Here is a 12,344-nt window from a genome sequence, read left to right on the forward strand (position 1 = left end):
TATGATTATAGTATTAATAATATTGTTTATTGTTTAATTTATTATTAACATCTTCTTATTATTATTATTATAGTATTAATAGTGTTGTTATGTTATTATTTTTTATTAACATTATTATTATTATTAGTATTATTTGTTTAATATGTTATATTGTTTAAAATTAAATGTTTAATTAATATTAACTTGTCTACAACTAAAGGTTTATTATATAAATTGTCTAAATTAAAGGTTTAATTAATATTAATTGTCAAATAAACGTTATTTAAATTGTCTAAATTAAATGTTTCATTAATTAAATATGTCTAAATTAAATGTTTAATAATTAATATATATTGTCTAAATAAACGTTAATAGTAAATTGTCTAAATTAAACGTTAATATTAAATTGTCATAAACTAAGGTTAATATTAAATTGTCTAAACTAAAGGTTAATATTAATAGTAAACGTCTAAATTAAAGGTTAATAGTGTGGACGCCCTCTGGCATCCACACTAACTATCAAAGTGTGGCCCAAAAGACGAAAACCGGAAATGACGTGATGTTTATCTTGGTGTTTGTTTCCTTTGATGGCGTAAAAACACGGAATGAGCTCGCGGAGGAGTTTCCTTCTTGTAGCACGCGCAGGTCGGCTGAATATTAACGCGGGAGTCATTAAATATAATTAAATATTCATTTCGTGACTATAATTAAATAATAAACAGCGGACCTGTCAAAACGCGACACGAGCCGCGCATGCGCAGCTCCCTCCCCGGGTGTCGGTTGGACAACGTGACCGCCGCGTCTCCCTCTCCGCCGATTCTCCGCCGTCGTCGTTAAAGTGGACCGGAAAATGTGACTCGGCGGGACGGCGTCGACGCTGAAACGTTACCGGGAGACTCTGCATGAAGCTGTGGAATCCGGTAATGACGTCAGAGCGGCATTTAACCGGCTAACGGAGGCTAGCTCACCGTTAGCACGCAGAGCTAAGATAAATTAGCTGTGACCGGGCTGTGGTTAGAGCACTGACCGAGATCCAGGCGCTCTGCCCGGGCTCACACGGGCCTGCTGCGGGGTCAGGTGTGGAGCCTCCGGGCTCAGGTGAGCTGACGTGCTCGGACAGGTAGATACGTTCAGGATAACGAGCTGGCTGCTGTGTGTAACAGGGAGTCTGAGAAGTAAAGATTATATTCAGATAATGATGAGTGTGACAAACATAACATGAGCTGTGATTGTGTTTGTGTGTGGTGTGAGTTGTGTGTGTGAGTGTGTGTGTGTGGTGTGTTGTGTGGTGTCTAAATTAAATGTTTAATTAATATTATATTGTCTAAATTAAACGTTAATATTAAATTGTCTAAATTAAATGTTTAATTAATATTATATTGTCTAAATTAAACGTTAATATTAAATTGTCTAAATTAAATGTTTAATTAATATTATATTGTCTAAATTAAACGTTAATATTAAATTGTCTAAATTAAATGTTTAATTAATATTATATTGTCTAAATTAAACGTTAATATTAAATTGTCTAAATTAAATGTTTAATTAATATTATATTGTCTAAATTAAACGTTAATATTAAATTGTCTAAATTAAATGTTTAATTAATATTATATTGTCTAAATTAAACGTTAATATTAAATTGTCTAAATTAAATGTTTAATTAATATTATATTGTCTAAATTAAACGTTAATATTAAATTGTCTAAATTAAATGTTTAATTAATATTATATTGTCTAAATTAAACGTTAATATTAAATTGTCTAAATTAAATGTTTAATTAATATTATATTGTCTAAATTAAACGTTAATATTAAATTGTCTAAATTAAATGTTTAATTAATATTATATTGTCTAAATTAAACGTTAATATTAAATTGTCTAAATTAAATGTTTAATTAATATTATATTGTCTAAATTAAACGTTAATATTAAATTGTCTAAATTAAATGTTTAATTAATATTATATTGTCTAAATTAAACGTTAATATTGTGGACGCCCTCTGGCATCCACACTAACTATCAAAGTGTGGTTTCAAAAGACGAAAACCGGAAATGACGTGGATGTTTATCTTGGTGTTTGTTTCCTCTTTGATGGCGTAAAAACACGGAATGTTTCCTTCTTGTAACACGCGCAGGTCGGGTGATATAATTAACGCGGGAGTCATTAAATATTAATTAAATATTCATATTTTCGTGACTATAATTAAAATAATTAAAACCGTAGCGGACCTGTCAAAACGCGACACGAGCCGCGCATGCGCAGCTCCCTCCCCGGGTGTCTGTTGACAAACGTGACCGCCGCGTCTCTCCGCCGATTCTCCGCCGTCGTCGTTAAAGTGGACCGGAAAATGTGACTCGGCGGGACTGCGTCGACGCTGAGACGTTACCGGGAGACTCTGCATGAAGCTGTGAATCCGGTAATGACGTCAGAGCGGCATTTTACCGGCTAACGGAGGCTAGCTCACCGTTAGCACGCAGAGCTAAGATAAAGTTAGCTGTGACCGGGCTGTGGTTAGAGCACTGACCGAGATCCAGGCGCTCTGCCCGGGCTCACACGGGCCTGCTGCGGGGTCAGGTGTGGAGCCTCCGGGGCTCAGGTGAGCTGACGTGCTCGGACAGGTAGATAACGTTCAGGATAACGAGCTGGCTGCTGTGTGTAACATGGAGTCTGAGAAGTAAAGATTATATTCAGATAATGATGATGTGTGACTAACATAACATGAGCTGTGAGTGTGTGTGTGTGTGTGTGTGTGTGAGTGTGTGTGTGTGTGTGTGTGAGTGTGTGTGTGTGTGTGTGTGTGTGAGAGTGTGTGTGAGAGTGTGTGTGTGGTGTCATCTTCGTCCTCTTGTTGCAGGACTGTGAGAACCGGTCTGACCTGATTCTGTCCTGCGTCACATGAGGCCGGACTGAATGAAGCTGGCTCATCAGTCCGAGCAGAGCAGGCCTCGGGTCCCGGCCCGGCCCGGCTCAGTCTCCTAGAACAAACAGAACAGAGCCACACCTGTCTGTCTGTCTGTCTGTCTGTCTGTCTGAGCGTGTCTCTCTCCTTCAGGTCTCTGCTGTTCTAGGATGCGTAAATAATTCAGAGTCTCGCTCTGCCTGCAGCTCGATGAAGGCTGACATGCTCGTCCATTTAAACACAGGGTCCGTCAGTCCGTGTCCTGCCCCGGTCTGTTCGGTTCTGTCCAGTCTGTGATGTGTGAGCTCCTCAGAGCTGCGAACGTGACAGACACGTGACAGCGAAGTCACAGTTTAGGACGACCTCGCTGTTCGTCCGTTCACAGTGTTAAATGTTCTGTTCGTTGGTTCGGTTTGAGTCCAGCTCGTGTTCTGTGAGCGGCTGAAACAAGCGAGGGCCCGCGGATAGTTCTGCTTCTCACCATCCAGAGTCATGACCTGAAGACAGAAACGAGTCCGAAGACTCAGAATCGGGTTTGTTACAGACTGGATTTGTGAGGAAGACAAAAAAAATCAAAGATTTTAAAGTAACGAGGAAGTCCAAAAGACAATATAACATTAATATAACGTTATATTAACGTTAATATAACGTTAATATAACGTTATATTAACATTAATATAACGTGCAGGGTTTAGGGTGGAGGAAGAGAGTCTGTCTGCAGACGCAGCGTGAGGTTCTGGTTCTGATTGGTCCTGATGGATCCTCAGTGTAAAGGAGCTCTTTATAGATTCTGAATTATTAATTATTAACTATGTGTGTGTGTTTTAGGTCTAATCTGAGCCATGCTGAAATGGTTTTCCGGCGAGGAGGGAGAGTCGGGCTCTGTAGTAAGTAACACGTGCTTCTTTCTGCGTCTGCTGACTCGTGTTACACATCTACGTTCTCATTATCAGCAGCTCATACACTGTTTCCACACACACACGGTTCATTTCTTGGACTGAGTCACTTCACGTTCATCTTGTGCAGCCTCACTTTGACCCGCAGTGTAACGGGCTGAGAGGAAACCCGGCGGCGGCTTTGCAGAGCAGATCGACTGGAATTAAATGGACTGCTGAGCACGGCGCTTTGCCTCCGACATTCAGAGCTCACGCTTCCTGTGAGGGGGGCGACCGCTGCTCCGGCTTAAATCCTCCCAAACCTGTTTACCCTACAGCCGACATGCTCACCTCTGTGTCAGGTCTCAGCAGTGAATAAAAACACTTTGAAATAATTCATATTTAATAATCTGAGGCGGTGCAGGAGCAGCGTTTCTCCTCCATCCTGTTCTTGTGAATTCCTTTCCACTGCTCTGCCCTCTCCGTCCGTCTGGCCTCATTAGATCAGCTGCACATGACTGACTTACACTAAATCCACTTTCTGTCCAACAACACACTTTGAAGAACTCATTCATACGATCACTCCTCTGTTTCAGGTCGGTCCTGTGGTACTCCTCAGTCTCACACACACACTCTCTAAAGTGTTGCTGCAAACAGACACCTGTGTCCTCATTCCAGCACCAGGTGTGCCGTTTTGTTGTCTGGTCAGGAAGTGATTTAAAAGTTTCTTTGTCGTCTCTCCTCCCCTCAGGCTCCAGGCTCTCCCCGCGCTGCCGCCGCCGGTGTTGGTGGAGAGGTAGCTGTAGAAGAGATGGCAGAGCGCCTCACTCAAACCGAGCAGCTCGTCTCTCAGCTGAAGGAGATGATCCGGGAGAGGGACGCAGCACTCCGCTCCAAAGACGACGAACTTAAGGTGAGGACGACTTCTCTGCAGACTGAAGAGGTCAGTGTCGTGTTAGACAGGTTAAAACATGGACATAGTTTCTGTGACGTCACCCATCGCTGCCGAAGAGGAGGAGCTGAATGAAGCCACCCACCTGTCAGTCAAAGCGTCCCCGCTCTTAATCCTGCATAACTTTAAGCCTTAATATAATGTGAACAGGTGAGTTGTATATAAATTCACCCTCAGTACAGTTGTCATGAACGGGGAAATTAGCTACAGAGACCAAAACTGTTTTTTGTACCAGGCTGTAAACATGTTTATTTCTGCTGTGAAGTTGGACATTTGGACATGGGGACTTATGGAGACGTTAGAGGACGTAAATATTGGCATTAAAATACAAACAGTAACTGGTTCTTGTGGGTTTTAGTCTGTTTACTTCACTCTCACACAATAACAAGGAGCTCTCGGGGCTTTCTGACTGAGCCAGCTGGTCACATGAGTTCTTTTAAAATAGTCTGTTAGTCACTGACTGAGACTCATTCAGGAAGAATCCAGGATCCAGTTAACTATTAAACTCCCGAGTCAAAGTCTACTACGACAATAAAGACAGGAATGTGAGATTAGAGCTGAGCCGTGACACGCTCGGTGTTTGCATTAGAAGCCAACATGTAGCATGTTTATAACACGCACTGTGTCTGCAGTAACATGTGTGAGGTGACAAACGTACCTGTCTGTCTCTCAGGTGGAGAAGGAGACGTGTGAGGCCAAACTGTCCAAGCTGCGTCTGCAGAACAAAGCCAAGGTGACCTCGCTCAACACACAGCTGGAGGAGCTGAGGAGACAACAGGGGGGCCAGGGCACGCCGACACACAGCAAGAAGGTCACACACACACACACACACACACACACACACGTATGACAACATGTGAATAAGTCATAATACAGTTAATACTTTAATCCTTTAAACTTTATTTTAATCCACATTATAAATCAGATTGTGCAGTGAGTGTTTTCTACCACTGGAGGGCGCACAGGCTCCAGTGCAGAGTCACTGTGACTCACACACACACACACACACACACACACTGAGCGTTATGAAGGTGTTATCTTATATATTTTAAAAAATATCTGCCAGCAGACACGCAGCAACGCGAGCGCCCTGTTCGAGCCGTGTCTCGTGTGTCAGTGATTCCAGAGCTGACTGATGATTTTTGTGTCTTTGTTTCCCTGCAGGGCTCGTCGGAAGGAGAACAGGCCAGCCGGGGGAAGATCGTGCTGCTGAAGAAGAAGGTTGAAGAACTCGAACACCAGCTCGCACAGAGAGTGGAGGAACTGGAAAACAAGGTAAAGAACCTTCAAGAATGTGACGTCACCTGAGACGGGCTGCAGACTTTCCAGCTTGCCGTCCATCGTCGGTGTGACTTGTTATGGTTGATGTATCAGGATGTTGTGACGCATCCAGACCTTCTCAGATCATCTGAGTTCACTGTCCACAGAGCTGAAGATCAACAGTCAGTGTTCATGCTGCTCTCAGTTCTTTTAAATCAGCATTTAGACTTGGACTGTTTGTTCATATCATTTTTTTTCTGTCTTACGCGAAGTGCCGTGTTCAGATGCTGCATGGTTTGTAATCTGCTGAGGTGGACGGGTTTACATTTACAGTCTGACTCTTCTTTCTTCCAGAGGAAGGAGGTCGAGTCACAGCGGCAGCGAGGCGAGGAAATGGACGCGATGCTGGCAGAGAGAGACAAGAAGCTGTCAGAAAAAGAGGCGTACATCGTCCACCTGCAGACCGCACTGGCTGGAGATCAGCCCGTCACTCCTGCCCCGCTGCAGAAGGTAAAGCATCCCCTGCTCTCTCTGTAGTTTATTATGTATCCACTCATTGATATTTAACTGCACCTCCTTCTCAGGAGGACGTTGGAGCGATGCAGGAGCTGCAGCTGCTGGTGCAGAGTCTGACCAGGAAGGTGGGAGAGTCCGAGGAGCGTTACAGTCTCCTGCAGGAGCAGGCGGAGAGCTTCAAAGAGCTGCTGGCCACAGAGAAGGAGCAGTACAGCCAGAAGGAGAGCATGTACAAACAGAACGTACGCTGTTCCTCTTTCATATCTGTGTGTGCGCGGACGCAGCTTCTGTTGTAGAATCTGATACGAGCGTCGCTGTCGCGTGTCTGATGCCGCGTCCTGTGTTTGTTTTTTAGATCCAGACGTTCAAAGACATCATCATTCAGAAAGACAACCAGCTGATGGAGATCAACCAGATGCACGAACAGGAGCTCTTCAAGCTGGCAGCCAAGTCTGATGCCAGTGCAGACTTGGAACAGGTAGAGACAACACGCAACACGCATGACTGTACTGATGTTCAGGTGGTGCACCATGGATATGAACACATCTCTTTTGTTGCCTCAGCTTCTGAAGGCTCTGAAACAGAAGCTTCATGAGAAGGAGGAGGTGCTGCTGGGTAAGACTCAGGTCATCGATGTTCTGCAGGGAGAGGTGGACGGCAGGGACCAGCAGATAAAGGTCAGGAACGAACAATCCTTTCCTACTTTGACTTTTTCCTGACATTTTTCTCACGTTCTGGTCGTCTTGTCTCCACGCAGGAGCTCACAGAGCGACTACGTCGGCTACAAGTGGAACGAGAGAGCCTCGAGTCCAAGATGGAGGCAGAGAAGCACGTGATGCGAGCGCAGCTTCGCGACCTGATGGAAAAGCAGCGGGCGGAGGCGCAGCGAATGACGGAGCAGCATCAGGCACAGATGGCCCAAACACAGCAGGATCTGCTGGGGCAGCTGGAGGAGCTGAGGAGGGCATCGGCACCAGCACCACCTGCCGGTCAGGAGGCCTCCTCAGGAGGTGGAAACATGCACGAGGACTCAGCCTCCGTCCAAAGGATAGCCGAGCTGGAAGGTTGGTTGTTCTTAAAATAATGAGCTCTATTTATTGTGCGTCTGTGGGAGTCCTCCTGAAATCATTTCTCGTCTTTTTGCAGCTCAAGCGAAGCAAAAAACAGACGAAGCCAGCAAATCAGAGGCCAAGTTCCTGAAAATGAAAGCGTGGTCTAAAAATCGGATCAGACAGCTGGAGGATGAGTTGAAGAAGAGCCAGGTGGGATGACAGAATGTGATTTAATTTAAATTCAGCAGACAGACGGAAAACAGATGTTAATGTAGCATCAAAACGACATTTTGTCAACTTGTTATCCAGAGGAAATACAGGAAAAAGTATTCTTCTCTTCTGAGCGAGGCTGTGAGGTAAAAAAAGACTCTTTAAGGAGGTTTACGTTACGTTTGCGGTGCCCCTCTTTAGGCTGGAGGCGCCCCGCCGGAGCTGACGGCCCTGCGGAGTCAGATCACGGCACTGGAAGAAGAGAGAGAGGAAAACCTCTGGAAAGTGGAGCAGTACGAGGAGCTCAAAGCAAAGAACGGTATCAGAATCAAAGCAGAAACACGAGCACAGCTTGTTTTCTTCGTAGTGGAGTCAACTCTGTGGTGTCATTAACATCTCTGATGCCAGAATGAACGCTGTGTGTTTGATGCTCTCTGCTAGGAATGCTGGAGGCTAAGCTGGTGGTCTATGAGGAGCAGCAGAGGACGCTACAAGCAGACCTGGAGCAGTTCACAAAGAGGGCAGCCTCGCAGGTCGGGTCCAGGTTTTTCTCTAAATGTTTTTAGCTTTTGTCGTCCACTCGATGAAAGCAGCTCACCGTTGGTCCTTCTGGTCACAGGCGAGCGAGTCGGGCAGTGCTGACGACACTCAGAGCCAGGTCCTGGAGTGGCAGGAGATGGTAGCCGAGGCGGTCAGCACCAGGGACCGGGTCAAAGAGGAGAAGGCTGCCATGGCGCTCCGCATCAGCCACATGGAGGAGGAAAGAGAGGGTAAGAGGGCTGCTGGAGGGTGACTCAAACTCTCTTCACAGTCTGAGTGAAGGTTGTTTATCATGACAGGATAAACCGGAGTAACCATCACGGTCATGTGGAGCACATTCCTGCCTCATCTAATCTGATCTGCTTAGGCGTCTCACACACCGCCGCTTAGTGAAAATACAGAAAGTAATCCACGTGTGAGTGAAAACGTTTCTTTAAATGATGCAGATTCTTCTATCCTGAGGCCTGAATGTCTGAAATTAAACCAGTACTAGTGAAACATACAGGTGATTTAATAGAAAAACATTTAATACACAGAACTTCTGGACGAACAGACACTGCCTGGTCACGCTTCATGAAGCCCGTAACATCAGCTGCTGCTGCCTGATCGTCATCACTGTTACTTTCTTGTCCTTCATCCTCCTCCTCATCGATGCCTCTTTTCTCACCTCGTTTACTTAACAATTATCAGGCTTTCTAAAGAAACTTCAGATACTCACCTACACAGCCACGAAGCGAGGGCGACAAGCAGCGAGACAACAAGCTGATGCATGTGAGATCACAACAGCTCATCATGCAAACTGGACTAGATGCTCTACACGTGTGTTTGTGTGGATAGATGTTATGGTAGATGGCCCTCAGTGTTTACAGCCTTCAGGTTTTAATGTCGTCGGCAGTGACGGAGAATATTTGGTGACTCCTGTCAGTGTAGCAGCATCAACAAATCAAAGTTTCAAAGAAATGTGACTTACTACAAACTAAGAAAGCTTCAACATGATGGCGTGGTTTACGATAATTATCAAGACATGCTGATTCCAGTGAACAGAGCAAAGCGTCCAAATCGCAAGCAGCATTAATTTAAATTTAATTTAATTTAACTGCAGAGAGAAGTGGCAAGAAAAACCCTCAGTAACCAGTTTGTCTAACACGACAGCGTGTAATAAACTTCCCTCATGAAGGTTTAAATGTTCAGTTTTGTTGCTTTAGAGGGGGAGGAGTGTTTGTTTGACTTCATCCTGCATTATGTATTTTTACATTAGTCACATGAACACATCTGTTTCCTGTCTGTCCGTCCTCTGTTGCTCCTCCTGAGGTTTCTTCCATTGTTTTTGTTTTTTTTTATAAGGAATTTCTTTTGTCGGGGAGTTCTTCCTCATCTGAGTCAAAGGATAGAGGCTGTTGAGCCTTCAGGTGAAGATATCGGAGTCTAAAAGTAACTTTGCAGGCTGTAGTCTCATTATACTGCGTTAGACTGTGGGATGTTTCTAAGATGTAGTCTACACTAACTGATATCAATGCAGTGGACAGTAATCAGTACAGTGTAGTTAAATTGAATGAACCTATGTCACCTCCATGTTTGGCAGTGCAGATATTCAGAGTGTGTTTTCCTGTCGACCCCGTGTCCTCTGTTGTCTGACTGAACATTACTTTCTTTTTCTTATTTTTTTGTGTTTCCTCTTCATTGTTAATGAGGAGCATTTGGTTTTTACCCTGTGCTGCCTCCCATCTCGTGGACCTCCACCCTCCCTCCGCCCCCCCAACACTCTCCCCCTCCAGCTCCTGCTCCAGGGATGGGAGCAGCCACACTGAACAGTTTCCCATCAGTTTTGTGCATGCAGGCTCCTCCAAACCTCCCGTGCAGCTCTCGCTCACTGCACTGCCTGCGGCTCGCCTTTTGAATTTCAGCTCTGCTGCTGGGCCGAGCTTCAGGCAGTGCAGTGACGGGGCTTCACTTTAGAGTCTGCCGTTTTCTTTCTCCTGTGTTGTTGTTTCCTCTTTTCCTTTCCTTCACCCCTTTCTGTTCTTCTGTCCTCCGGTTTCTTCCTTCCATCTTTTGATTTCTGGCGTGGCCACACTAAAATATTCTGGAATAATCAATAATAACTCCCTGGTATCAAATATAATCGGACAGCATTTTTGTTTTGGGGTGGCTCGAATTGCACTAACTCTAATGTGTGTTTATGAGCCTCATGTGGCGTCAGATGCTCCACATGTTCGATACCATTAATGCAGAATGCAAAAGGTGGAGGATAAGTAATGATGATAATAATATTAACTCTTAAAAACAGAGTTTAAGAAGAGCTTTGGCAGACAAACATAAAATAGCAACAAAGAAGAACAAAGATAAAAAAATAAGATTTAAGCACATGGATTAAAAAACATGACCGTATAAAGCAATTTATATAAAGATTAAGAATAAATTATACATAAAAAAAGTAATGAAATAAAAAAAACAATAAAATTATATCTGAAAATAGTAATAAATGAAAAATACGTAGAAAACATGCACATACAACCAGTACACATACCACTTTGTCATAAACAGACGACATCATGTGAGTTAAATTTCAGGCAGTGAGCATCACACAAGCAGAAAAGGGACCAAGGCCAGTTTGAATGGAGATGGAGTTGTTTGGTCGACTGAACAAGTTGATTTCAGGTTTTGAGTTGCAGGAAGTTTTGTGTCATCCAACAGCTGGCGGCACTAAAACAGTCACCAGATCTCACAGGGAGGTATAGCTGTGTGTCGTCTGCGTAACAATGAAGTTGGAACATGTAAACAGAAAATAAAATTGGACCTAAAATTGAGCCTTGAGGTACACCACAGGTAATGTGAGCTGTAGAGGATGAGCTTCTTTCTAAGAGGTAAGAGGGAAACCAATTAAGTGCACAGCAAGTTTATTAAAATAGTGTGAGTGAAAAGCTGCCCTGAGGTCTAAAAGTAATTTATTCATTACATAAGAATTGTTTCAGTCGCAGTGGCTGTGGCTTCCTTTAGGATCAGGATATTTCGTGAGAGCTGACTGGTGTGAAACTAACTTTGACTGATTACCCAAACAAACTGCAGTCGTCCCTCTAGAAATAAAAGCACAAAATACATTCTTCATTAATTTAAGTGAAATAAAACCAAAGTCATGCTCAAAACAAAAAAGGCTAATGGTCCCTTTTACATTAATTATGTCTGTTGATTTTGATGAGCTGTGTGTGCCACCGACTGTTAAATTACTGGATCAATGAAGTGGAGTAGACATTAATGAACCCCGTTTGAATAATGAGACTCCAGTGCCTCACAACTCAACTCAGAGCCATCGCGGTAATTAACACTTTTCCTGAAAGGCTGCTGCAGTTAATTTGTCGCCAGAGTTTTATCAAGCCGTGCGTCTCGACCACAAACCTGTCTGCAAACATTACGTCCTCACTCAGAGCTCGTTAGTAGAAACAGTTCAGGTTTTTTGTCTTTTCTATTCAATCCAACTAACAGGGCCGTTTGTGGTGATTTAATCATGGTGACTTTGGGAAGCATAACCACTAACTGGCTTATGTTGTTGATGTAATTATGAGTTTATTGCTGAGGTGGGAACTGTTTCTTTGTGATACACAAAGTTGCTCTCATGTGGCTTTGTAGACAGTAGCGTGCATGCTGTTTCATTGAGTCAAACGGTATCTAGGTTGGAGTTGCAATAATCAATATCTAAAAACATTAATACCTGCTGAGCTGTTGATTTCTGCTGCTGCAACAGGTGGCAAGAACTCTTTGATACAGTGTCAGTTCAATTATTTATAAAGCCATAACTTTAAAGGACAACAGAGGTGCTGACATCTCAATTATTAATCATTCTGACCAATAAATCGCCTCCAGGTGAACCAGGGATGTGAACTGATAAGATTTTATTGATACTAATACCTTTTCACTTATTCTGAGGACGTATCGCAATGATTAGCACAGGATTGTAACCTCTGTAAAACAAAATAAACCAGCTCTTCATTTCTGTGATTCGAGCTCCCCCATCTTCATTCATCCTCAGTGTCGCTCAATCACTTCTGTCTGAATTTACCT

At 43.6% G+C, this 12,344-nt stretch overlaps 1 protein-coding gene across 5 annotated transcripts in view; it reads left to right on the forward strand.

The window, feature by feature from the left end:
* The first annotated feature begins 579 nt into the window (after positions 1 to 579).
* si:ch211-220f16.2 (golgin subfamily B member 1) overlaps positions 580 to 12,344 on the forward strand; it is a 33,248-nt gene continuing 21,483 nt past the window's right edge. For 2 of the 5 annotated variants that reach the window (XM_019258871.2, XM_019258869.2), the window contains exons 1-14: positions 2,153 to 2,400; positions 3,712 to 3,770; positions 4,510 to 4,671; positions 5,384 to 5,521; positions 5,875 to 5,985; positions 6,325 to 6,480; positions 6,555 to 6,728; positions 6,842 to 6,964; positions 7,050 to 7,163; positions 7,244 to 7,550; positions 7,633 to 7,748; positions 7,950 to 8,067; positions 8,190 to 8,281; positions 8,368 to 8,519. In XM_019258871.2, coding sequence (XP_019114416.2) covers positions 3,726 to 3,770; positions 4,510 to 4,671; positions 5,384 to 5,521; positions 5,875 to 5,985; positions 6,325 to 6,480; positions 6,555 to 6,728; positions 6,842 to 6,964; positions 7,050 to 7,163; positions 7,244 to 7,550; positions 7,633 to 7,748; positions 7,950 to 8,067; positions 8,190 to 8,281; positions 8,368 to 8,519 — 1,808 coding nt within the window. In that variant the 5' untranslated portion in view covers positions 2,153 to 2,400; positions 3,712 to 3,725. Of the gene's footprint in view, positions 625 to 2,152; positions 2,401 to 3,711; positions 3,771 to 4,509; positions 4,672 to 5,383; positions 5,522 to 5,874; positions 5,986 to 6,324; positions 6,481 to 6,554; positions 6,729 to 6,841; positions 6,965 to 7,049; positions 7,164 to 7,243; positions 7,551 to 7,632; positions 7,749 to 7,949; positions 8,068 to 8,189; positions 8,282 to 8,367; positions 8,520 to 12,344 lie in introns of those variants that run through there. The other 3 variants (XM_027281185.1, XM_019258870.2, XM_027281186.1) reach the window with 2 other exon arrangements.

The sequence above is a fragment of the Larimichthys crocea genome, chromosome VIII, assembly GCF_000972845.2.
Source record: "Larimichthys crocea isolate SSNF chromosome VIII, L_crocea_2.0, whole genome shotgun sequence".
Lineage (NCBI taxonomy): Eukaryota > Metazoa > Chordata > Actinopteri > Sciaenidae > Larimichthys > Larimichthys crocea.